A 25,259-nucleotide genomic window follows, 5' to 3' on the forward strand; every position below is an offset into this window, starting at 1 on the left:
GTAGTAGGCTCAAGCTTATAAAGCCTTCAGGACACCAGGAATCCTGCATAGTGTTACCACTAGCGGAGTGTCCTGGTGGAGAGAACCTTCATTGTTCCAAGCGAAAAGCAATGTATGTAATGGCTTTACAAGTGCCTTTCAGCTAAGCCATCCTGGAAAACTGACACTTCGTATTAACAGCAGACTGTCCACTGAATTATAGCTCTTAGCCCAAAGGCTTAGAGCTTCTGGACACAAAGATGGGCCTAATTATAGGGACTCCAGACAAGTATCTGTACATGAGACCAAACTCCTTGATACTTATGTATTCAAATGGGGAGGATCGCACTTGACAACTCCCCAAGGTTTAAGTGGAGGCTGCATTAATGTCAAGGGACTAGTATAAATGATTCTAATCTCTCCAGCCCCAGATGAAAAACGGAGTTCGCTCAGCTCAGTGCTGTGCGTGCCATGTAGCTACATTGCGCTCCAATCAACATGAAGCATCTTATCGATTCTGCTGCTATGGATCTCCTCTTAGAATTAACTGGAAAGTTTCTTTCCAAGTAAAACAGATAAATACGTAGCACTTGCACTGTGCTTTGTCTTCAAAGCACTGTGTGAATATAGTTAAGAATTAGCCCTACAAGAACAAATTCTGTCATTACAGATAGCAAAACGGAGGCATATGGGTGGTGTGATTTGACCAAAACTCTGCAACAAATTGGTGGTATCCTTGAGACTAAAACTCGAGGTCTGGACCCACATTCTCTGACTTAATCAGTAAACAATTGTTTCTCGTACTGCAAGAAGTCTCTTCAGAACTATTGCAGATCCTGCTGTTGCAGGAATATGTGACTCGCACAAAACAGAGAATGCAACCTCATGGCACACAAATTGTGCAGTGTTCAGACTGACTATATCCAGACAGCCTAGAACTGGCTTCTTAAAATCTCTATTACAGAAAATATTGCAGGTCCTTCATGTGTCCCAGGTGTCTGGCTAAAGAGGGAGGGCTGCCTACTGGGAGCTGTTCTCTCTGCAGGCTATGCCTCCGTGTTTCCAGATCAGAGTGACCATGGTGTGAGGCTCCATAAGCCTGCACTTCAACGCGTGGTGTGTATTGCTCTGTCGACTCATTCAGCTAATTCCCCAGCCCATACTGGTACCTGGTAGTGAAAGGAGAACATTGTGCTGCCAGATGCTCTTTTTTGTCTAACACAGTTTTTCTCTTCTCTTGATAAAGTTAAAATAAACAGTCTCTGGGGTGAATTAGAGGCATCAGAATTGGATTGGCATCCAAATTGTGGAGCAGTTGGTGGTTGGGAGTCTAAGGAAAAAGAAACAGCAGGCTTTAGCTAGAGGGGACAACAGCTTTATTTCCCTTATGGTCCTCGACAATGAAGCAGATGTCCTACAATTATTATTTTACCTTCTAGTAATATAGTGCCTCTTCCCTATCCTCCCAGGTATGTGGTTGGCTCTCTTGCAGATGTGCAGGTAAGTCTGCCTGAGCTCAAAGCTCTGTTAATGTGTCACTAGCTCCATCTACTGCTGTCTTCTTCCCTGCATCTTTATTCCTGCTAGTGGCTCATTGGCATCTAAACTAGCTATTTCTGCTTCTCTCCAATCGCCTTTATGGCTGGAAATAAGTGTCCATCCTGTTGTGTAGGAACATCAAATATGCCAGGAGTTTGCCTGCTGTCCTTAGCCAGACACCTTTTCCTCCTCCCGTTATTGTGCAGTGGACTCGGTGCCAGCTGCCTTTTACTTGTAAGGGGCTGTATCCTACTGGAGACCCCACCGTGCTGTACAGCACCTTGTGTGGAAGGAAGGCTGTACAGAAACGCAAAATACTAAGAGCTTAGTTATTTTTCAGTTTGGGGAAATACATGGGGGATGGGCATTGTTTGCCTAATGGCAATACCCAAGATCAAGTCCCCATTATAGCAGGTGCTGTACAGACATAAGACAGTGCCTGCCTTGGAGAGCTTACAACTGAACTACTACAAAGCAGCTCAGTGATTATTTATTTATTTATTTTTGAGGGAGGGTGTATGTGTGGAGGGAGACAACCGAGGACCAAGTGAACTGATTGGCTCAAGGCTGTGTGGCAGACTTATGAATAGAACCTACATCTCCAGACTGTCTACTGTCCTGTCCACTGGACCATGCTACCTTTGAGTGGTAGGGGAACCGTTCTCCTCAGGGGGCAGGGGGAGGAGAGGGGCAGATCAGCATATGTAGGCAAAACTTTTGGGGTTGCTCCTCTAAAAAGGAGGTTGTGGTCATGCAGTACTTCCTAAGGCCACTGAATAAATCTGGACTGGAATGGCTAGAAATCTTACTTTATACTGCCAAATGCTATACAAATATTGACTTGGGATGTGAGACTGAGCTTGGTCCTTCAGTACAGTGTGAACAGACATCCATGTACAACAAAACTCAACTGCTTTCCCACAGTGCTCTCTGCTTTGCAATGAGGATGAACTAGGTAAAGAAGGACAGCTTCTGGGTCTGAAGCACTGGGTACCTGGGTGGCTCTGTCCCAAGTCAGATCTCTTGCCTGTGTGTGTGTGTGTGTTTAAACACAATCTAGGTCATCTGTTCATCTATTGTATTGCTGGATTTTCTCTGGTAACCTGATGAAGCTGCCAACTCCCATAGGTGCCTCTGGGAAAAGAGTGCCAAGTAAAATGAAAGTTTAAGGTACCAGGCTACTAAATGTAAAAATGCTCTGATGTTCTATTGCTCAGTCATTCAGTTCACCTGCACAAGCCCTTTCCCAAGGGAAAAGATCTGTATGTAATAGGGGATTTCAGTAAAACTGAAACTATGGCCAAATCTGTCTGCCCACCTGTCGGTTTGAAAAGCTGTGGAGCATATCAGTGGCATTAACTTACTGAAGATTCTACTGTACCTGAATCTTGGATAGCATCAATATTTAATCTTTTAGTTGTTGTTTATCTTTCAGTAACAACTGTGGCATCTCTTAGGGGAACAAGAAACAATTAAATTAGGAAGTAGCTGCAGCATTGCTGCTGTAATCTAGCCTGGCTGTGTTTGTGCTCCCGGGGCTTGGTGGTTCTTCCTGCTGACAGATTTGCACAGGAAGCATGGCACTGCATAGTATCCTACAAGATATGTGGTGACACTGTTGTCAGTGTCCACTCACTCCCGCAGTCCCTTCTCGCGTGGTGAGGTACTCTGGGTGCTGAAAGCATTCCAGGCACTGGTGGTAGTTATCAAACAGGGTACTGAAAGTGCAAATCTTGGCATTTGCTTTGTCCTAGAGAATCTGCCAAATACCTGCTGATGGATCTAACTCTCTGAATAATTTTGGCTCCTGACATTTCAGCAAACTGTCCTTTCGCTGTGGGCAAGTATAAAGGTTCCCATTCAATGTTCTTGTTCATCTCCTGTGGTCTGATGCATACTTTATCCGCTTCTGTTTTTTCTCTACAATCCCGAAAGAGTGAACCTCTTCTCCTGGCTCTCCTGTGGATGATGCCATTAGCCGTCCATGTCTTGCAGCTTTGTCTGGCCTCTCTTTCCAGGCTTCTGGAACATTTCATGTGGCGTGCCTTTCTGGCTCTTTCATTCCATAACAGTAACTTGTGCCCTCTTTCAGCAACTTCAGTGCAGTTGTTTGATTGGATGAACCTCCCCCGTTAAATTGTATAGCAATGCACATAACATTCTCCTCTGCAAATGTAGAGGGTTCCTGTCTCTCTAGCTCACTCTCCTAATCTGTATGCAGTGTTGTAGCTATGTTGGGCCCAGGATATTAGACACACAAAGGTGGACCAAGTTGGTCCAGTAATAGATACTATGTCTTATAATCTGAATTTTTATGGTATACTCAAGGCCGAATGAAATGGGCACGCTTGATCTCATCTGTCTCTACTTCTGCTCTTGATTTTTTTGAGTTGTCTCGTCTATACTTGTCTCTCCTTCCAATCCCAGTGCTTATGTTCTAATGTCCACCAAGTTATCTCTTGTGTGCTGGAGATGGGCATTTGTTATGTTGGCCCAATGAGCAGAGGTCCTCCAGTTGTTCATATCTAACATCAGAGAGAGAGAGAGCCCTACCAGCTCAGCTGCTGGCTACACCTATAAAATAGACTATCAAATGTTCTGTCCAGGCAGCATCAGTATAAGCAATGCCATAGATTCGCTACCCATTTATCCCATCAACGGTGCTTGCAAATAAGCTCTGAGACTTCTTTTTCAGAAGAACAAGATTCGCTAATGAGTTGTGTTTCCAGGTCAACTATCTTCAAAGCCTTTAAGGAAAAAAATGTCTAAGCCATGCATCTATTGTTTCCCTCCTCCTTGGTTGTTTCCACAGTTCATCTGATTAATTCTCTTAACTGACCATGGAAATCAATTAACCTGCTCCATGCTGAGAATGACATCCTCTGCTAAATGGAATAAAATTGCTCCTTTCTCCAGTCAGGCTGAGAATGTTGGGAGGTGAGGGGAGAGAATGCTTCTTTTATAGGAATAGTCAAGCTGATCAAAATCAACAGAAATCAGACATTTTTTTAAAGTCTGAGCCCTTCTCTTCAAAACTGCATATGGCACTGCCATGCAAAACAGCTCAGATTTGCAGGGCACATTGGGAGCTGGCCGAATCCAAAATTTGGGTGGGGTGGGGAAGGGGAGGAGGGGAAAATCTCGGGTGAGCAGAGACAGACCACAGCTTAGGGACTGACTGTCCTTATCTGCTGCAGCTGCTCTCCAGATTTGCTATTAACATGTGATAGCCTGGAATTTGTAATGGGTATTTGATAAGGCAGAGAAATAAGTGGCTCCCCTTGTCCCATACCCACCAGAGCAATTGAATGTTATCTTGAACTGCTTCCTAGACTAAAAGGGGCAGCAAGCCCACTATCCTGGAGGTGCACTTCAGAACTAACAATTCATATATCCTGACACAAGCCTGTATCAACAACATCTGCAGTCTCTTGGTAAGCTGCTGTGGACAGGCAAGTCTTAAGCAGCAAAGCATCATGCAATAGCTCAGAATGCAGTCTCATTCCTTGGAGCTGATATTCTGTTCTGTACAGGTGCTTGCATCTCCCTGCTTCCTGCAGTGTCTGAGTGCCTTCCCATCGTGTGCAAAGTGACTAACATCTGTCTCGTGGCTCTTTCTTTCTCTTGTCTTCTCCCTAATGGCAGGACTGTGTGCAGTGTGGTGACTTGTTTTAATGTCTGGAGAGAGACAGGACACAAGTGCACCTTGCTGTTGAAAGCAGAATGGGAGTCGGGGAGGATAATAATAGCCCTTAGCTTCTGGGGAAGTTCATTTGACGCTATGGGACTGGCTCCTGGAAAAGCTGTTTCCTGCACAGACTAGCTTTACCCTTTCCTGCACCACTGTGTCTGTGGAGCAAAGTGTCAACAGCAATCCTCAGACAGGGATCCAGGCCACTGAGCATGGTGGAGAGTAGCCAGGGAGGGAATGTGAGTGGGATCAATGTGGAAACTAACTGTTGCTTCTATTCTAGACGTGGCTGGAACTTGGAAACAAGCAGCGAGCCGTAGCAGCCACTAGCATGAATGAGAGAAGCTCCCGCTCTCCGTGTTCAAACTGGTTGTGGCTCAGACTAAGGCAAGTGACCCCATTCCCTCCAGTCTGGTGACTTGGGATAGGTCTGGGATTGTTCTCAAACTGCCTCTTGAGTCTTCCTATACTTGGCTTTCATGCCTGTGTGGTAAGATTTGGAGGAATTAAAGTGACCGGACCAGTGTACAGACTGTGTGGCCTAGCTGTGGGATGATGTAGCCCTGTCCACTGGGATTTGAAGGCTGGAGGCAGGGAAGATGCTGAATGTTCATACGCTGTGTTCAGAGGCAACAAAATCTAATCTCTTCTGTGGCCTTGCAGAAGGAACACCTGGAGGGAGAAGCACATGACCACATGGTGGTAAGCCACATGAATTTGGTGGACCTCTCAGGAAGTGAGCGCTGCAATCTGGCACAAACCAGTGCGCTGAGAACACAGGTTGGGTGATGCTGCTTACTTTGGGTTGGGAAAGGAGGGGAAACTGTCTAAATCCAAATGCAAAATCTTCCACTGAGTTGGCATGATGTCTACGAAACTGAGAGGGAGTAGTAGCGACCTTGGAGGAACCATTAGGCTTAGAACTGGTAGATCTGGGTTCTGTGTCTCCAAGATGAAAACCAATTAAGTGTGACCTTGATCCTCTACTTATCAGAGTCCCTATCTGATAACCAGTTCTTGTCTGAAAAGTGCTGTAGAAGTGCAAAGTATTGATGTTAGTCTCTCCTTGATCTGAAAATCCCCAGTCCTGGCATCCTGCTATTGATTAGAATTTTTAACTGACTTTTCTCAGCCAAGTAGGTGTCTCTAAAGCATGATGGTGAATGAATGCCAAAATGCGAGCCTCTAAGGAAAACCCCACACTTAAGCAAACTGGATTATTTTAACTCTGAGAAGATGGATACTTTTTGAAATATCTGGATCTCTGTGGGATACCATGTTAAGAAAAGTAACCGTATCAAACTGGCACACCTTACTCCATATATAGTATGTTTCCTCTGTGCCATGTCTGCTTACTCTACTGACAAATGAAGTCTTCTGCTACAGGTAATCCAGCAGAGCTAATGCAGTTTTGGATGACTGAGCTGGATTCTGTGCTGCCACATGCGTTGTGAATATAGCTGGCGGCTTGGTTCCAATTGCTGAATTTGACTAGGACTGATGTGAGAAGCCAGCTGGTAGCAGCATGTAAAATTGCTTCTGATTTGCAAACTGAATCTGGAAGCTATTGGGAGAAGCAAGTCTTTGGATCCAGTTCTCATTTTTGTAACCATATAATGATGGGATGCCATAGCTGGGATCTGAAAGGGAGAACCTAAGTTAATTCAGTAAGCTTCTGTATCAAAATCCTGGCTGTTGTGGTTACCTTTGTAAATTTGGTAATATATCTTTCCAGGAAGGTGCTAGTATCAACAAGTCCCTGCTCACCCTCGGGAAGGTAATCTCTGCACTATCTGAAACGTCCCAATTCAAGAGAAAGTGCTTCATCCCTTACAGAGACTCTGTCTTAACCTGGTATGGCAAAGAAACTATTGGCACCTTCACATAGCTCTCCCATTAAAATCCGATTCTGGGCATGCTTGTTAAACACCATGGTTTTGTAACTGAAATGGAGTTGTCCTACAGGACGACTGGTGGAGCTTTTAGAGCTGGACTGCAAATTCAGATTTTGGAAAAAATAGTGAGGGATTCTTCATCAAAGCCTTAGTCCAGCTGGTCTCTTGATATTGCTCCTTAAAGCTTTGCATGCTAACTGAGACTTTTGGCACAGATTGTATTAGAAGCTTGACATCATCTAATAAAATAGAATGAAACAAGATACTAAAATATAGAGGACATTTTATAATCTGCCCAATACTGTAGTGTCTGGGTGCCTAACAACCTTGTACATTGATGGGCCTAATGTTAAAGGGATGGTTTTGCATAGTTCTGGTTTAACAAGGTCTTTATAAACTAGCAAAAGTGTCTTTTCTGACTAGTGAATCTTGTACCTCCCCCATTATGTTCTCACATGGGAGCCAGAAGCAGAAGTGGACTTTTCTGCTCAATGAAGTGAGGTACAAAAGTTAATGTGAAACTTCTAGGCTTTGTAAAGCCTTAACTCTAGAGGCTAGTGCAGGAGCTAGTGTTCCACATGGCACTGTCCCTTTAATCAAGGGTGGGCAATAGGATGGGTGCGTTTGCAAACTGCATCTTGTTGCCATTTTCCCCAATGACTTGTGGTCACTCTGGTAATTTGTCTCCTAAATCTGCTTTGAGGCTTTTGAAGGAGAGCCTGGGGGATAACTCTAAGACAGCCATGATAGCCACCATCAGCCCAACCGCTGCACATGTCGAGGAAACCTTGAGCACGCTGCGCTACGCCAGTCAAGCTCGCAGCATCGTTAATGTGGTCAAGGTCAATGAGGATTCCAGTGCAGTGCTGATCAGAGGTATGGCGCTGAGAAGCATCTCTTAGCAGCCTGTGGGTCTGGGATTGATGCCTACAACGGTACAGAATGAAGGGAGGCAAATTACACTGACATGACAGGGCAATCAGTTAGAAGGACCCAAAGGAAATATTTCCTGAAGGTGAGAGTAGCTATCTTGTACCTCTGCTGTATGAAGCCAAGACTAATACTGTGGCTAGCTGCTTTTCTTCTTCTTGTATTTAATATTTACCTGAGAAATCTCCTATACTAGGGTATTGTACACATTGACCAAGTGCACCAGGTGGCCAAAGGTGACGCGCATTGTCCAAAAACAATGTTTGCTGTAGTTGTGCCTGTACCCCTAGTGTACGTGTTGAGACTACTCCAGCGAACACATTCACTAGCAGAATGCTACTGTAGCTAGCCAGCAACTACTGTAGAATGTCCCATGGTGAATTTGTGTTGCGACTGGAACCAGTTAGAGAGATCTTCCAGAGTAAGAGAATAAAAGTACTATGTGATTCTCTTCTCTCCAAAACTGCTCAACTTTCAAACCTCTCACATTCCCAATAAACTGCTAACAAGCTGCAGGCAAAAAACCTTTATCAGAATTATTTGAATAATTGTCACTATCATATCTAGATGTCTGCAGATGGATAAAGTCAAGAACAAGTCAAGGCAAAAACTTAATCAAATAAGTTTTCCCAGACTGAGATCTCCTTCTTTCCTAGGGATGTTTCCCATGGAGGCCCATACTGCCAAAGCTGTCACTTCAGAAAGGGGAAGGCTTGAGCTGTTTGAATCCAATGTAACTAGTTTAAAGAGGTGTTTTCTGTCTCCTTAAGAGCTGAAAGCTGAGATTGAGAAGCTGAGAGCTGCCTTGCAGTGCAGTCAAGGGATTGATGTGCTGAAATATGAAGCTAGTCTCCAAGAAATCCAGTATCTGAAAGAACAACTTGCTGAACCGGAAAGAGAACTGGCAGAATCACAGAAATAAGAAATCTTTCCCCTTCCATGTAGGGAACAAGGTTTTGATGGGCCATGTGGGTCTTCTCAGTTAAATGTTCTAGTGTGTTTACTGTTCTGATCTTCTACAACTTAAACATTCCATTTTTTTTGTGTTGCAGTGCTTATATCATTGGGCTGTGGTCAATCACAGTGACTCCTCTAGGACTAAGGCCTGGATATTTGGTTTCCTGTTCACTAATGTTGCCAATCACTAGTATACAAAAGTAAGTGTGTGTGTGTGTGAGAGAGATAGTGATGAAACTGTAGAATTGATATCATGGTAAGGATGAAGACTTGTTCTAGGTCCTGGCAGGTGAAGCTGGCTTTAGCAGAACACAAGATGGAAGAGGAGCAAGAACTACAGGTATGGAGAGTGAAGCATATATCCTACACAGCCACAGTGAGGGGATGCACTCCTAAGCAGCAGAGGCTAGTGACCTCTCTAAATGTGTGGATAAGACTGATACTGGTGATGTCAGTCAGCTTGCAGCAGCAGGAAAAGATCCTAGTGTGTAACTCGCATTATAGGAAGCAAAGCAAGTCCCATCGGTCCTGAAAAACTACCAGCAAGACAGGGTGGAGAGGGAATATTAAACTTGTTATCCTTTGTACAGGATCAAACTGGCTGGTGTGAGTGGGAAGGTGGGTTCTGTGATAGAACTCATCTATTACAAAATTCCTTTCCAGTAAGAGTTCTGGCTGGAGAAACTGATTGCACAAAAGTAGGTGAGGCAACTTGTTGCCATGACACTCTTTCCAGCTTACAACAGAGGCTGCTATTCCACTGAGTATCTGTATGTACCAGAGCACAAGATACAGCTTTAAATTTTCAGTGTACTTCTATTGTATTTGAGAACACGGGTGTCCTCTAGTGGCCAATCCAGCTTTGACATCTCTGTCTGCTAAAGTTAATGCCCAGTAGTGTGACTGTCTGAAGGTCAGGACAGGAGTTCAGTTTCTGAGGCCTCCTTTTAAATACAAAATTCCCTAACTGTGAACAGGGAGGGCTAGGTTCTCATCTGTTAGCCATAAGCCACTCATGACTGAAACCCTGCTCTATCTGCTGCCGCCTCATAGAAAGCAGGAGTGTGTTTTAAAGTTGACAACCATCTGACAAACCTGGTAAATCTAAATGAAGATCCACAGCTCTCGGAGATGCTTCTCTATATCCTCAAAGAGGGAGAAACCAGAGTGGGGAGTCTTCATCCAGACTCTGAGCATGACATCCAGCTGACAGGCGCACTCATTTCAGTGGGCCACTGGTAAGTCCTCTTAAAGTCAACACCATTTTAAAACCTCCCACAGGGGAGATCTGCCTGAGCACCAAGCAGGCCTTCTAGCCAGAGGCTAAACTGCTGAACTCCTGAACGTGGACTTTCTTCCCAAAAGTTGCTAGCTTCTCAGTCGCATGCCGCTCTGCTTGAGCTGGGGGAGCTGGCCATGCTGGTGGCAGATGTACATATCAGCCTATAGCTGGGTTCTAGTCTGAAAAATGACTTTTAAACTGCTTCTTACTCAGCAGGTCCTGCTCCCTGTGGGTAGTCAGACCTAGCTGGTGATGTCAGTTACTATTGCTTTATTCTCCAGCTGGCCTGGCAGAGCCAGCACAGCTGTGAAAGAGATGGATTCTCTGACCTGGGCATCAGAATGGCCTGTGGAGCTCCAGTTATAGCCACTCACTGCCTCAGAGCACAATTTGAAGCAGATAGGGTGATAGCTATAAAATCCTAATGGCTGAGTTTAGCCTGCAGAACCCTTATTACTGAGGGTGAAAGATGCCTGCGTGATGCTGGGGTCCCAGGCTGAGTTTGCAGGGCTAACATGTCTCTTTACTTGTAAACGTTTGATGGAGGGACTGAGACCATGATCAGGGAAAGCCATGGTGCCATTTGCCATCTCTCTTTTCAGAAGAGAGCTGCACTTCACGCTTTGGGATCCAAAATCACAGAATATCAGGGTTGGAAGGGACCTCAGGAGGTATCTAGTCCAACCCCCTGCTCAAAGCAGGACCAATTCCCAACTAACTCATCCCAGCCAGGGCTTTGTCAAACCTGACCTTAAAAGCCTCTAAATATGTCCACTGCTGTCATCTTATTTCAAAGCTAACCCCAAGAAGAACAATAACAGTAGCCTTATTGTATCCTCTCCAAGACTAGTGCAATTTCTCATAAGCTTATCTGTTGTGTAACTCTGAGGGATTCATGATGATGTTTTAGTTGGTGTTGGTTCTGCTTTGAGCAGGGGGTTGGACTAGATGACCTCCTGAGGTCTCTTCCAATCCCAATATTCTATGATCTTACTCTGCAAAAAGCTGCACTCTGTGTCTAGTGTAAGTTAGGCCTAACTCTGCTGGATTTTCTTTTTCTCTTTTCTTTCCTCCTAGTGTCATCACCAATGTGCAAGGAGTGGTCACCTTAAGTCCTATCCCAGATGCCAGGACCTTTGTGAATGGAAACTTCCTAGCTGAGGCAGTCACTCTACACCATGTAGGGATCCTAGTCTACTGTTCAGTGTTGATAAATGCAAAGTAATGCACCCTGGAAAACATAATCCCAAGTATACATACAAAATGACAGGGTCTAAATTAGCTATTAACACTTGGAGTCATCGTGCACTGTTCTCTGAAAACTTTTGTTCCATGTGCAGTGGCAGTCAAAAGAACTAACTGTGATAGGAACTGTTAGGAAAGGAATAGATGATAAAACCAGAATATTTAATTCTAATGTGTAAATCCGTGGTCACTCACACCTTGAATATTGTGTACAGTTCTGGTTGCCTCATCTTGGAAAAAAATGTATATTAGAATTCGAAAAGATACAGAAGAGAAGGGCAATGAAAATGATTAGGGGTATGGAACAGCTGCCATATAAAGAGATTAATAAGACTGGGATTGGTCAACTTAGAAAAGAGACAACTAAGAGGGGATATGCTAGAGGTCTATTAAAATCATGAATGGTGTGGAGAAAGTGAATGGGGAAGTTTTACCTCTTCACATCACACAAGAACCAGAGTTTGCCTGATGAAATTAATAGCAGGTTTAAAACAAAACAAGTATTTCTTCATACAATGTGTGGAATTCATTGCCATGAGATGTTGGGAAGGCCAAAAGTATAACTAGGTTCAAAAAGAACTAGAGAAGATCACAGAGGATAAGTCCATCAATGGCTATTAGCCAAGATGGTCAGTGATGCAACCCCATCCTCCTGGTGTCTCCAAGTCCCCAGTTGCCAGAAACTAAAACTAGACAATGGGATGGATCACTTAAAATTGATCTGTTCTACTTGTTCTCTTTCAAGCATCTGGTACCAGCCACTGTCAGAGACAAGATACTGGGCTAGATGGACCGTTGGTCTGAGCCAGTATGTCCATTTTTATGTTCCTATGTACAGTCAGTAGCTAACATCCCATTCCCCATGATTTTGTGTAAAGTGTGTATGAGATAGATGGGGAGCTAAACTGCAGAATGACTCTTCAAAGTATTAAAATCATAGCTGCTGCTATTGTCCCTTATTCCTGATCTTTACAAGCCTTGAAAAGAGAGTTCTTAGCAATACCTTCATGGTATCTAAAGGGGGTTGTGTGTGGGACAAACCCACTTTGCCAGTGACTACCTTGCTGTGTGTGAATCTCTACTGTAATACCACCTCCATGACTCTGAGGTTCGCTCAAGCCGTTTTCAAGGGCAATCTTATTAAACAGGGGGAAGCACTCTTAAAATCAATAACTGGTTAATAGTGAACTATGGCACATTTTGAGGCTAAATTACAATAGGAAGCTATCTGGTTAGAGGAGTGGTGCCCTTAAACAGGCTTGTTCTGGGCCTTGGGGGCTGGGCCTGGGAATGTCTCCTGTAACGTTAACTCTAAGATGTGAGGATACCCTGTGTTGTGATATTTAAGGCATAACTTCAGTGTGTGAAGTTAATAACTCACTTACTGGATAAACTGAAATGAGATGGCTTTTTGTGTGAGGGGATAGTGCTCCTCTTTCAGATCACTGCTTTGATACCTTGTGACTCTACTATTTATCCTTGTTAGAGGAACAGAGTGATTCTTGGTGGGAGCCACTACTTCAGATTCAATCACCCAATGGAGGTCAAGAATGGGCGCCATGCCTCTTTGATGCCAGCAGGGGGAGCTGATGGGCTGAGGGACTTTGAATTTGCTAAAAATGAGCTAGTTGAAGCTCAGAAGCAGAGGTAACTGGATGTGTTCTGTGACCTTCCCTAATATCTGCTTTGAGCAAAAGTATTTGATCTGCAGCCCTAGGAACTCTGGAAACTGCAGACCTAGGCAGCTTGTTCTGTGTATTCACTTGTCTGGCAGCCTTGGAAAATGCCCCATGTGTTCTAGGGTTAAAGCACTTTATGAGCAATTTGAACACTTCCAGTTCTGTTTTAACGGCTTTATGTGCTGAGGATTCTCCGTTTCCTGTATAATTAAGGGATAATGTGGGCTTCATAGAACACCGCACAAGAATGATCATGTTGTTCTCCAGTGGACTCTGCTAATTATGCTGGCATGTTAGTCTGGGTAGGGGGAATAAGGGAAACGTCCCGCAGATAGTAGGAGATGGGCAGGTGTGACTGGGGGAGGGTTAGCATAAAATAGCTAAATGACTAGGCTACTCTAATCTGGCACCTTTCACAAGCACTATAGACTTGTTTCAAAAATACAACCTGAAATAACTAGCATTCATTAGAGCTGGTTCTGCCTTGACTGTAGCTCCTAGACTGCCTCAGACAGTGCTACTCGCTCATGGCTGCGTGTGGAAGGTGAAATCAGTATTTTAACATGGCAATGTTGCATCAGACTCAATTAGAAACTCTCTGCTTGTCTGCTTGCACTTCCTCTTCTTCTGTAGCAGGATTAGTATAAATAGTGTGCCTGCCCACGTCAGACTGAGTATGTGGAAACTTGAATGCATGTGAGAATCAGAAAAGATTCTGATCTCAAAGGGAGCATAGCTGACTGGGCCATCATGCTGTCAAGTACCCCTCTCAAACTCAGTCCTCATGGGGAATAGACAGAAACCCTGATTCCCTACCACACCCCCAATCCTAATAGTCTTTGTCCTTCTGAAATGAGTGGCAAGAATGTTGGTGAGCCTGGATGTATACTGGGCAGGGATGGGTGAGGACTCAACAGGTCTTTTCTCCTTGCATCTCTTCTAATTTGATTGAACAACTAGTACTGAAACTGCTAACTTTGAGTTTTCCATTAGACTTTCTTCAGTTTCAAAATACTTAGTTTGTAGACATAAACACCCATAAAATCATTTTAAACTTCTAATAATGTATCAGTGTAAAATACTTAACAGTGACACAGAAGGAGCCAGTAGGGGGAACATAAGAGCATGCATTTCAGAGCATGTTCATGGCAAGTGATGATGCACCAAATCCCACTACATGGTGGATGTTGTAAGGTTTTTTTCCCCCTCTTATTTTCATTGGATTTGACTAGATCCTATGAGAAGGGACTTCCATGTCCCTGGTGTTCTGAAGCAAACCTGCTGATCCTTCTGCAAAACTGGTGTCTTTCGGGGTTCCCTTTTCATGTAGCTCTGCTCATGGGCAGAGTTTGGGGCCATCTGTAACAGTTCATGGAAGGCCCATTCCAAGGAATGGGACCCAACCCAAGAAAGCAGTAAGGTAGCCCAGGCTGTGGCCACTTCTTCTTTTGCTCTTTTTCTGCTTCCAGAATTGAAATGGAGGTAGAGGAAGCGAGACGGCAGGCACAGAAGGAAATGGTGGAAGAGCTACAGATGGCCAAGGAGCTGGCTCAGCAGGAGCTATGGGCTCAAAGGAGGCTTTATAAGGATCACATCAAACAACTGGAAGAACAGCTGGTAAGTTTCTTAGAGTGCTTCTCCCCATTTCAAAGCAACAGCAGGAACCCCGCCCCCCAACTCTTCAGCCATTCAAACTGCTCCAGTGAGAAACTGCCCATTATATTAATGGTCATGCTCTAAGCTAGTGCGTCTCAGGAATAGCATTTACCTGAGCCTACGTTTATGAAAGAATAGGAGGCTCTGAATTAAATGTGCCTGATCTAAGCACCTCTGAACTCAAGGAAAATATGTCTTCAGATTTCTGACCCACCTGAAATCGTGTAACAAGCAATTCCCTTCCACCCTCACCTTATAGCAGGAAGTTAAAATTCCAACCTTCTGTTCTCTAGGTGGATTTGGGAAGGAAGCAAGGCAGTAATTCAAAAGCAACCTTGCAAGTGCGTGGGCTACACACTGTACATGCTGCATGAGCAGCACCGCAATAGCCCATGCGATGGAGAGGAAATGCTCATTCCAGAGGCTTTGCTTTCAAGCTTCCAGGGGGTTGGCGAACTCACCCCTGGCAGATATTTCAGTGGGAGCTAGTAACTGTCCGGGGCGGGGATGGCTTTAATTCACACTTCTGCCTGCCTCAGGAAGATGAAACAAACAAGAAACTCCTGAGTAGAAGGAAGGCGGCTGACGAGCTACTTGTGCACTTGCCTGCTCTCGCGCAGGTCAGCAAGTAAAAGGTGCTTCATGCCATGTTGCAGAAGAACAAGCTCTGAAGTAGTTTCAGTGTGTGACTGTCCTTCGAGGTGTCGCAGATTCTGCTACTGCAGGGCCAATGGCTTCGCTTTAACCAAAAGCTATGAACCAAATGTCACTAGTGCTTCCTTTCCCGTACACAACTGTTGGCGGACTTGACTTGACAGTGTGAGCAGGTGCTATGGAATGAACTTGCAGTGAGAGAGAACTACATAACACGTCATCCAACTTTTCTTCTTCTCCTTCCTTTAGTATTCTCCTGCCTCATCCTCTCCGTTAGCAGTGATTCCTGCCTGGATACCCCTTTTGTCTCCACTCACAGATCCCTCTACACTGTTCAAACCGTCCCTTAGTTTGGAGCATCATGACCTATTCCTAAAACCTCCCTTCTGCAGCACTGCGAGAAAATAAATGTTGTTGATTAAATGGCTTTCCAAGCATTCAGTGTTGGCTTAAGTCTACTCCTGTTGAACTCAGCAGTAACCTGATTTCGTTGGGAATACAGTCTGGGCAATGCAGAGCACTTCTGAATAGCCCACCCTAAAATTGTGCATGTCATCAGGATGTACTAGATGCTAAATGTGGGCTACTACATAATTCTGTCTCTAACTACATTTGTCCTTGGATTCCCCTCCCGGGGATGCTACCTCATCTTGTGCGTCATTTAGATTAAACACTCTGGGCTTAGACTTGTCTGTGAGAAGTCTAGCATACTTCTGCACCCGATGAATAAGAGCCATGTTCTTTAAATGGTTAACACTTGACTACAAGCATTAAGATCGAATGGCTGGTCAGGCACAGGAGCTGGGGATTAGTGTTTCAAAGAGTTATGAGCCCAGGGAAGAGTCTGGGGATGGAGAGCCCAGGTGTCCTTAGCTGGTAGTGGTGTGCTGAAAGAATTGTGGCTCATGTCTCTTGAAGACTCAGGATACCCAGCAAAAACGCAGCAAGTTCCTGGACCTCCTTGAGCAGGAAAAAGAGAAGCTGACTGAGGAGATGGAGCTGCTACAGCAGATGCTTGTCACCAAAGAGCAGGAAAGAAAGATTGTGTCTGCTGAGAGTAAGTAGTGTGTGGTGCAGTTTGTTTAAATCCTCTGCAAACTAAACTTACTGGAATTGTTTCAATTTCTAGATCAAGCTCACTGGACAGCCCTCCAGCTTTCTATAATGCTGCCAGAAGTCAATGTCATTAGCAAGAGCTTAAACAAGCACATGATCTTCAGCAGGTAGCCCTGTTTGCTGAAGTTAGGTCTCAATCTCCATAAAAATTTCTTTAGAAAAGGCGGAGGGGTCTAAGCCTCTAAAATGAAGCTAGGTGTGACCTTTCTGAATTCTGTTAAATGTTGGTCCTACAGCTACATAGTCCAATGTAGAGTGCAACTTGAATGTGCCTCTTTAAGGAACTCCAACTTGTTCAACTCCACCAGTGTGGATGGAACCCAGTACCCTTCACCACACCAGTCTTGTGGGGCGCAAAATGGAAAAGGGGATGCGGTAACTGGACAAATGTCTGAACCAGAATTCGTTAACTATTGTCCTGAAACTTCCACTATGATTTTATAATGGCTTAAGTGGGAGCAAACTTGGCTACTGGGGAAGTGAGTGGCTCAGAGAACACAACTAAAGCTGTTTTAGCAGAAAATAGCAGAGTAGTAACAGGGGTCTGAGACAGGCTCCACATCCCAGCAGGGCCTCTCCTGCACTACTCTGGATGGCTGGAGAATGTATTTGAGTGGTATGTCTTTAACAAGAGTTTGCATGTACTTGCTGTAAGCTTTCTTGGGAATTTAAGAATGCATTTAGTTACCATGGCATGTGAAAAGTTCAACTTGCTCATTGGGGAGAAATGTTAACACCTGCAACCTCTCCTTCTCCATCTACCTAACTACAGTCGCTGCTGGGGCTACTGGGCTTAGATTAACAGTAGGCCAATAGTCACACTACCAAATGATAAAACAGTGCATGGTTTCCTAGGTATGACCTACCAGCTATGAATGGAGAACCCACAACTGTGTGCATCTGAGTCACCAACACAAAATTGGGAATCTGCACTCTGTGGAATCTAGAAAAATTTGAGGAGAGGCTTGTCTCAATGAAAGAAACTTATCAGGTACAGTCTCATGCTTTAGCTGCTACTTCGGCAGGATAAGAAATTGAAGGAAGCCAGGTAACTTGGGGATTCTGAAAAAACTCACTCCAACTCCAGACTCTCTTGTGCCATGGCACAAGCAAGCGTGGGGAAATGTGGCTTTGTGCTCTCTTGGTGTGCAGCCATTCCACCCAGGGCAGTGGAGATGGCCATGTTAAAACAAGTTTGCAAACCTGAGATTTTTAGTATTGAAACTGAGTCTTCTGCAGATCTTCTGGGTCTGCATTCTTCCTGCTCTTCAGTACTACTGCTAGTCTGTCCCCGAGGAAGGCTATCGTGCTGTTCAAGGAGATGACATAGTAACTATCCCTTCTGCAGGACTGGCAAATCAAAGAGCCTCAGCATTGAGACCATGTTAAACTTTACCTGGACTACTTTGTTTTGTTAATGAGGGAACTCCCGTTAAATTACTGAGGCCTGGTCTACACTATGCGTTTAAATCGATTTAAAGAGCGTTAAATCGATTTAATGCTGTACTCGTCCACACTACAACGCCCTTTATGTCGATATAAAGGGCTCTTTAAATCGATTTCTGTACTCCACCTCGACGAGAGGAGTAGCGCTAAATTCAATATTAACATATCGGATTACGGTTAGTGTGGACGGAAATCGACGTTATTGGCCTCTGGCCGGTATCCCACAGTGCACCACTGACCGCTCTGGACAGCAATCTGAACTCAGATGCAGCGGGCAGGTAAACATGAAAAGCCGCGAACTTTTGAATTACATTTCTGTTTGCCCACGAGGTGGACTCTGATCAGCACGTGGGCGATGCGGTTCAAATACCAAAAAGAGCTTCCATGAGACGAGGAATACTGGATTGAGCTTTAGGGAGACAAATCTTTGTATTAGAATCGTACAGAACCGAAATGCAAAAGGCGTTTGAAAAAAATCTCCAGGGCAACAGCGCTGCGTTGACAGCGTAACAGGAACCAAGAGACTCAAATTGACGCTCATGGAGGAAGGACGGTATGAGACGATCAAGCTTCCCACCATGTCCACAGCAGTTCTAAAAAGTATTTGCATTTTGGCTGACCCTCCCAATGTCTGTAGGTTCAAACACAGTTCTGGGTGGTCAGAATAGCTCCCTCCAGAATCCCCCCACATGTAAGAAGAAAGAATCGAATTCTTGACTTCTTCAGTCATCTAATGTGGATGCTGCTTGTACGGTATGCTACAGCAGTGAAGAGCAATATCGCTCTCTCCTCGAAGTGTAGACGGTAGCGTAGACAGGTAACTTCCCCATGACCCCATCTGATAATTGCCTCATAGTAATGGGGAATGATTCTTATCGTCGTAAGATAGAACAGTAAGGCTAATAAGCATTTCATCATAGCAACGGGGCTTCAGCCCTCCCTTCTGTTAAGATGAAAGATTCTGACTGCCTACTTCATAGCCCGGGATGGACTGCCCTATTTTATCTCACTCAAAGTTTGTTTTATTCCTGCATTCCTTATAACTATACAACAATGGGGACCTGCACGGTAACCCAGGAAAGGTTGGGGAGGGAGGAAAGAACGGGTGGGCGTTGTTTTGCAGGGGCATACCTGTGAATACTGACAACGGAGCACAGCTATGCTCTCGATACAACTGGTCTCTATACATTGCCACCTTATTCTCAGTCCAGACAGAATCTTATTTTGTAAAAGCAATAAGGAAGGATTGAACTCAGTTCCAAGTGAGTCAATCCCAATTTTGCTTTTGCGTTGCGCCCGGCGATTAGCCGGGCACTCATGATAGCAAGCGGACAGTAAGAAGGGGAAGAGAAACCGTCATCTCATAGAGTTTTCTCCGGGCAGAAGCACGGTACTAGAAGACGAGATAACCATCTTGCTATAATTGCAAGCAAGTGAATGCTGCTGCGTGTGTCGTGGAGTAATCGCCTCTCTGTCCAGCGCATCCAGTACACATAGGTCCGGAAAACAAAAAAGGCTGAACGGGCTCCATGGTTGCATGCTATGGCGTTTGCCAGGGCAAGCCAGGGAAAACGCGCGAATAGGATTGATCAGTCTGATGATTTTCCCGAGAGGAATGATGACGACATTTACCAGAACCCCCCGGAATTAAAGATTCAACCCTGAATTCTAAGGGAGGGGAGATGCGGAACTATGGGATCGCTAGGAAGTGCTTACCAACAATGCACGTTCAGTATCGAGTTAGCTCGGAGCATGGATGCAAACAACGAAATTGACTGTGCTATGTTGGCCGCATGAAATGAAATATAATATCAGTTTATAATAACGATTTTAGCAAATTTGATTTTATACGGTATGCTAGACATGCATAAATTGCTGCTGTTTGCGGCCCTTTGCCCAATTCACTGGGAGGAATCATCAAAGGACACTGAGTGCATAAATAAAGGGGGAAATAGGCATGGGGAAGAGAAACTTGTGTATTTTCTGCCATACAATTATTGTTTAAAACTTTGTCACTTAAAGTTGGTGCAAGACACTTCACATGCGATTGTGCAGCTGTGCAGTCTGTTTAATGACTCTTTGACCTTCAATTGGCTCTCACAGGCTACTGAAAGGTCTAGTGTGAGATTAAAAGTGCCGTGTCCTGGCAGCATCCACCTTGATGAGTCTGCAGGGGATTGCAAGAGAAAGGAGATATAGCAGTTTTTGTGGAGTTGAAGACAGAACCAGATTAACAAGAATCTCCTCTAAAATTGCTGGTCAGAAGCCACATTTTTTTTAAAAGCTGCCTCTGCTTAGGAAAATGGCTGCTAAAAGGCGGTAGAGTATGGGGTTAAGGGAAATAAGTATGTATGATCAATAAATTATGGCAAAATTTCCCTATCCTGGAATAATGACATGAGAAAAAAAAGTTGGTTCAACTAAAGTAATACCTTGTGCACCTGCATTATCAGGGTGGGGACAGATTTGACCTGGGCGTCATGTTCTCCCTCCTTGATGGGGGACGAAAGCTGAACGCCAACCTGGATCTCCCCTGTTTGTGTCATGTGGTTCAAGAGTCAGTGGCACTTATAAGCCTAAGACGTTTGTAGATGAGCTTTCGTGAGTGAATACCCACTTGTCGGATGCATGTAAGTGGAATTCTCAGGGGGCAGTGTAATTATATAATCCTCTGATTGAACTAACTTCATTATTCTATCCTGCGTTTTGTGCATATATTAATTGCCCTGGAATGTTCCACTAGTGCATCTGATGAATGGGAATTCACCCAGAAAGCTATGCTCAAAACGTCTGTTGTCTAATAAGGTGCCACAGGACTCTTTGCTGCTTTTACAGATCCAGACTAACATGGCTACCCCTCTGATACTTGACTTAATGTATAAGATTTCTTTTGAAGTTCAAGACATGGTGTTTAATGAGGGCTCTATCAGAAATTGAATCTCTCTTAAGTTAGTCGCCAATTACCAGTACTGCTGAAATGAATCTACTTGCTACCGGCCAAAACAATAGAAATGGGCCTGATCAGCAGTGTTTCTCCACAAGATTAATATCCCAATTGCAGATGCCTCCGCTGTGCCAGTAGCTGGATTCTGGTCTTCACTATTAATGCCCCTTTTACTCTTGCATGTGCAGTAGTTCAGCTAGCTTGGCAGGCTTCACCTCCTGGTTCTCATTCACTCACAGCACTGTTGAGCTAGGCCTATTTGACCTTTGAACAAGTGGCCCGAAGGACAGGAGCAGAAACTGTCTGATCTCTTAGTGATGAGAATAGTCTGCACCAGTCCAGCTTTCTCTTGCCTTCTCCCCTTCAGTGAGCACAAGGGCCCCTTTCATTTCCCAAAAAAGGCCAACAGAGCCACTTAGGCATCCGTGGCTTTGCTTACCTGATGTCCGCTGTCTGCTTTGATGGTGGCTGGGAGCTGAAGGAAGGCATGGCCAGCTGTCATTGACTCTGCCCTGGAGTCCTGTGCTGGTGCAGGCTTCCCAAAATTTACCACACTCCTCTCTCTGTCCCAGGAAGCTGGCCAGTCCTTGAACTGTGAAACCCCTCACTGTGACAGAACCATCTGGCAACTTGGGACTGGTTGGTTGAAGCCCAACACTTAATTTTTTAAACCAAGCTGACTGTGTCCCTTTAAGATGGCACTCACTATGAGGGGTTGTTTGTATCCCTGCCTGTAACCAGTGCTTGATGGCAAACAAACATCTGCCTTGCACAAATGGCAACAAACTCTAGCTACTTCATTTGCTGTCATTAGATTTAATAGGGATGTATCCTCATGCACGTGGGTTTCCCTCCAAGACTTAGGGAATGGCTAGACAGTCCATGGCAGGAACTCCTCACTGTTCCAGGACAGTCACAAGATGCTGAACTGCCTCCAGACATTGGGTGAGAGGGAACCACTGGTCTCTGCTTTTCAAATAGACCAAGACATATGGCTCTGTTAGCATTTTATAGTATAGTGCTTAGGACAAAAGCTAGGATTTTATAGCTGAGGCAAATAGAAGAGATGAGTGAGGGGAAGAAATGGGATTTTCTGAACCCTTTTGTGGGGGAGGGATTTCTACCCTACTCCTAGGTGTGATCCAGGGCATCTCAGGGAATTCTGACTGTCCAGATAATCTGGAGACCTGCCTGCTGTTGGGAACCTGGTCAGCCTCTGTTGTACATCCTTACAAGCCGGAAGGAATGGTTTACAGAGTCCACTGCTCCTGAGGTAGTAAGGAAGATATAGAAAATGTGGTCCCATCCGTGTGGGGCTGGAATCAAGGATCATATGTAAACTCTACTTCAGCTAAACCAGCTTTTTTGAGTTTGACCATGGCATTGCCTGGGTCAAACTCTGTTAGAAGCATTATTCTGAAAACCAACAACTGAAGGACATGGCTGAGATCTGTGCTGACCAGTCCTCAGTTACCGCAATGACCCTGGGACAACTACCTTGAGGTTAGTGGTCTCTGTGCTTTCAGAATCAAGCGTAAAGGGGCTTGAAATCCTGTTGAAGTGCAGGGAGTGCTCAGCTTTGGGCTCTTGGGGCCTGTCTAATTCTTGCACTGGCTAGCCCTAGACCAGAAGTGGGCTTAGTGAGAACCCTGTTGATATCCAGCTTTCAACAGCCTTTCCCAGCTCCGTTCAACAGCCAGTCTGGATGTGATGTGATGACTGGCTAAGCCAGCCAAATCCTTTTAGGAGAAACTGATGTGAGTTGGGGGAGGAGAGAAGGGCTAGGGTGTGTGGGTGGGGCTTGCCTGCATGGAATGAAGGTGTAGGAAGGAGGGGGGTCTGGGAACAGAACCAAACAGCCCGTTTGAGTGCTGGGTGGATGGCAGACAGGAATAGTCAGTGGCGTGAGAGTAACTGAATAAGAAGAATAATGGCTATGGCTCCTATTTTTTCCACTAAAAGTTCCTGGGTTATTCTGATTTGTTATAGACGATAGCACTAAATAGGAGCCTTGCCCAGACTCCCTCGAAAGGCTCTGTAATTGCAGCAGCTGGTGTCCTACTGCACAGGGACACAAATGAGTCTGTTCCGGCAGACAATATGCCTGTCACTAGCAAATATAAAACTGGCAATTAATGGAAGAGGCTCTATGTTGAGCTTTCAGTCTGGACAATACGAAGGGTCTGGAAGAGCAAGATTAAGCCTGGCATGTCTACAGGAGCTTGTTAAACCGTCTCAGCAAGGTTTGTTTTAGGCATTTCTTAAAAAATGGTCAAAATTGACTCTTCAAATGAGCCTAGGACGCAGGCTAGCCTTGGAATAGAGCCAGCAACGCGGAGTCTGAGCCTGAGACAGGAAGGGATATCTCCTCAACTGAGCAGTACCGGAGCAGTCAGCTGGGTGAAATATGGCTCATCCAAAATACACGTCAAATAGGATTTGTATCAAATGTAACTTTGGTTACAGTTCCTCCAACTACTGCCCTCAAGTAGTGTCTAAATACAACTTGCATCAAGACTTAAATGTATAAAAATCTTCTTACGGTGCTATGAAAACATCGGGAGGCGGGGGGGCAGGAATAGACTACTCAGCATTTAAAGTCTCTGTGTGAGTTTAGTTACAAAACACATTTACTAATGTGAAGGTCTGGGAACTAGACACACTATGCAGATAGCACATGGAATTAACATTTGCACAATTCTGTTTTAAAATGTGCTGCCCCAGCGCTCTAATGGATGACTGAACTTCAAAGTGAACCAGCACATAAACTCTCCTGCACTCCAGCCCCCATCCCTGAAAGCACCGAATTTCTCGTGACCCAGTTCTGGGCACTCAACTCATCTTGATTCCTAGAAAACTTCACAGAACAAATAGAACTCACAGCATGACTTGAAAGTTAACAAATGTCTCTCTCCTGGTGAACCAAGGAGGGGCGGGGGGTGTGGAATTCCCCAGGTGCCTCACCCTTCCTGACCCTAAATTGCAGTGCAGTTAGCTTGAGCAGCCTGTCTGAGCTCCAGTGCCATGGGTTTACACCAGACAGCATAAAGGATGGTCTCTGAGGTACTGGTAACTCAAAGTTTTTTAAGACTTTGTAGGCTCAAGCTAATACACCTAGCACTAGGCCCAGTTACCTTCTGGGTTTAAGTCACAAGCCTGAAGTTCTCCAGGTAGGAAATCTAAGAGCCTTTTCTCTGCTCTTTGTGCTGGCAAAGTATGGGGCTTAAATTCTTTGGAGCCAAGTCCAGTTTCCCATCTGTCTGCAAGTAGTGCAGAATAGCTCCTAATGGCTCTCCTAGGAAATGAAATTGTAAAGAAGGGCTGGGGAGAAGCATATGTGAATCTTTCTTCATGCTGCTTAAAGCTCCATAGCCCAGGAGGTGGCCCCCTGAGCCACTGAGTATAATCCCATTACATCGAAGAGAGGCATCAGCATCCCATCTATGCTTTAACCCTTGTGGAGTGGATCCTTTTTCTTGGTGAGGGGGGGAACCCCACAAGGGTGCAGGGAGCTTGGCCAGCTAATCTCAAATTCCTTGTTTTCTGTCAGGAGCAGGAGTCCTCTCAGCCATCAGACATCAGAAAAGCTACTGGGGAAAGGCAAGTAGGCTTGTTATACACCACTGGATACCTCTTCTGTGCTAATGCTGCTTAAAATCAATAACCCAGCATGTCAAGGTTTTTTCCCCCCACTTTGAACTTTAGAGTACAAGAAGTGGGGACCTGCATGAACGCTTCTAAGCTTAATTACTAGCTTAGGTCTGGTACGCTGCCACCAGCCAGAATTTAGTGTCAGGCACACTTTCTGTTCCCCCAAAACCTTCCCTGGGGAACCGAGACCCAAACCCCTTGGGTCTTAAAACAAGAAGAAATTAACCATCCCCCTCCTTTTCCCCCCAGACTTTCCCCTCCCTGGGTTGCCTTGAGAGGCTTCACACAGATCCAAACTCCTTGGATCTTAAAACAAAGAGGAATTAACCATCCCCTGAGAAAAAAGGCCCCCACCTTCTTTCCCAAACAACAGAGAAAAATCCCCCCAAAAAACCTCCCTTGGGAAAAATCTTTTTAAAAAACAAAAGAAAAAGGAAATTTTCCATCCCCTTCCCCCCCTCCCCTTTTTTTCCCCACAAAACCCAGGTTTTCCCCTTGGGGTGGGCGTTTTGAAGAGTTTTTCCCAGGGCCCCCCCCAAAATTTTTCCCCCCTTTTGGAAAAAATTTCCCTTTAAACACAAAGGAAAAAAAAAAC

At 44.9% G+C, this 25,259-nt stretch overlaps 1 protein-coding gene across 1 annotated transcript; it reads left to right on the forward strand.

Annotated features, from left to right (window-relative positions):
- The first annotated feature begins 477 nt into the window (after positions 1 to 477).
- LOC116817431 (kinesin-like protein KIF14) lies at positions 478 to 24,904 on the forward strand. The gene is given in 17 exon segments (XM_075060698.1): positions 478 to 545; positions 1,389 to 1,479; positions 5,493 to 5,559; positions 5,562 to 5,596; positions 5,873 to 5,989; positions 6,945 to 7,063; positions 7,808 to 7,980; positions 8,805 to 8,952; positions 9,271 to 9,331; positions 10,045 to 10,229; positions 11,351 to 11,453; positions 13,005 to 13,165; positions 14,667 to 14,814; positions 16,426 to 16,564; positions 16,637 to 16,730; positions 17,479 to 17,614; positions 24,564 to 24,904. Coding segments are annotated over 17 exon segments (1,950 nt in total). The 3' UTR covers positions 24,669 to 24,904.
- The last annotated feature ends 355 nt before the right edge of the window (positions 24,905 to 25,259 follow it).

This window comes from Chelonoidis abingdonii, chromosome 24, assembly GCF_003597395.2.
Source record: "Chelonoidis abingdonii isolate Lonesome George chromosome 24, CheloAbing_2.0, whole genome shotgun sequence".
Taxonomy (NCBI): Eukaryota; Metazoa; Chordata; order Testudines; family Testudinidae; genus Chelonoidis; species Chelonoidis abingdonii.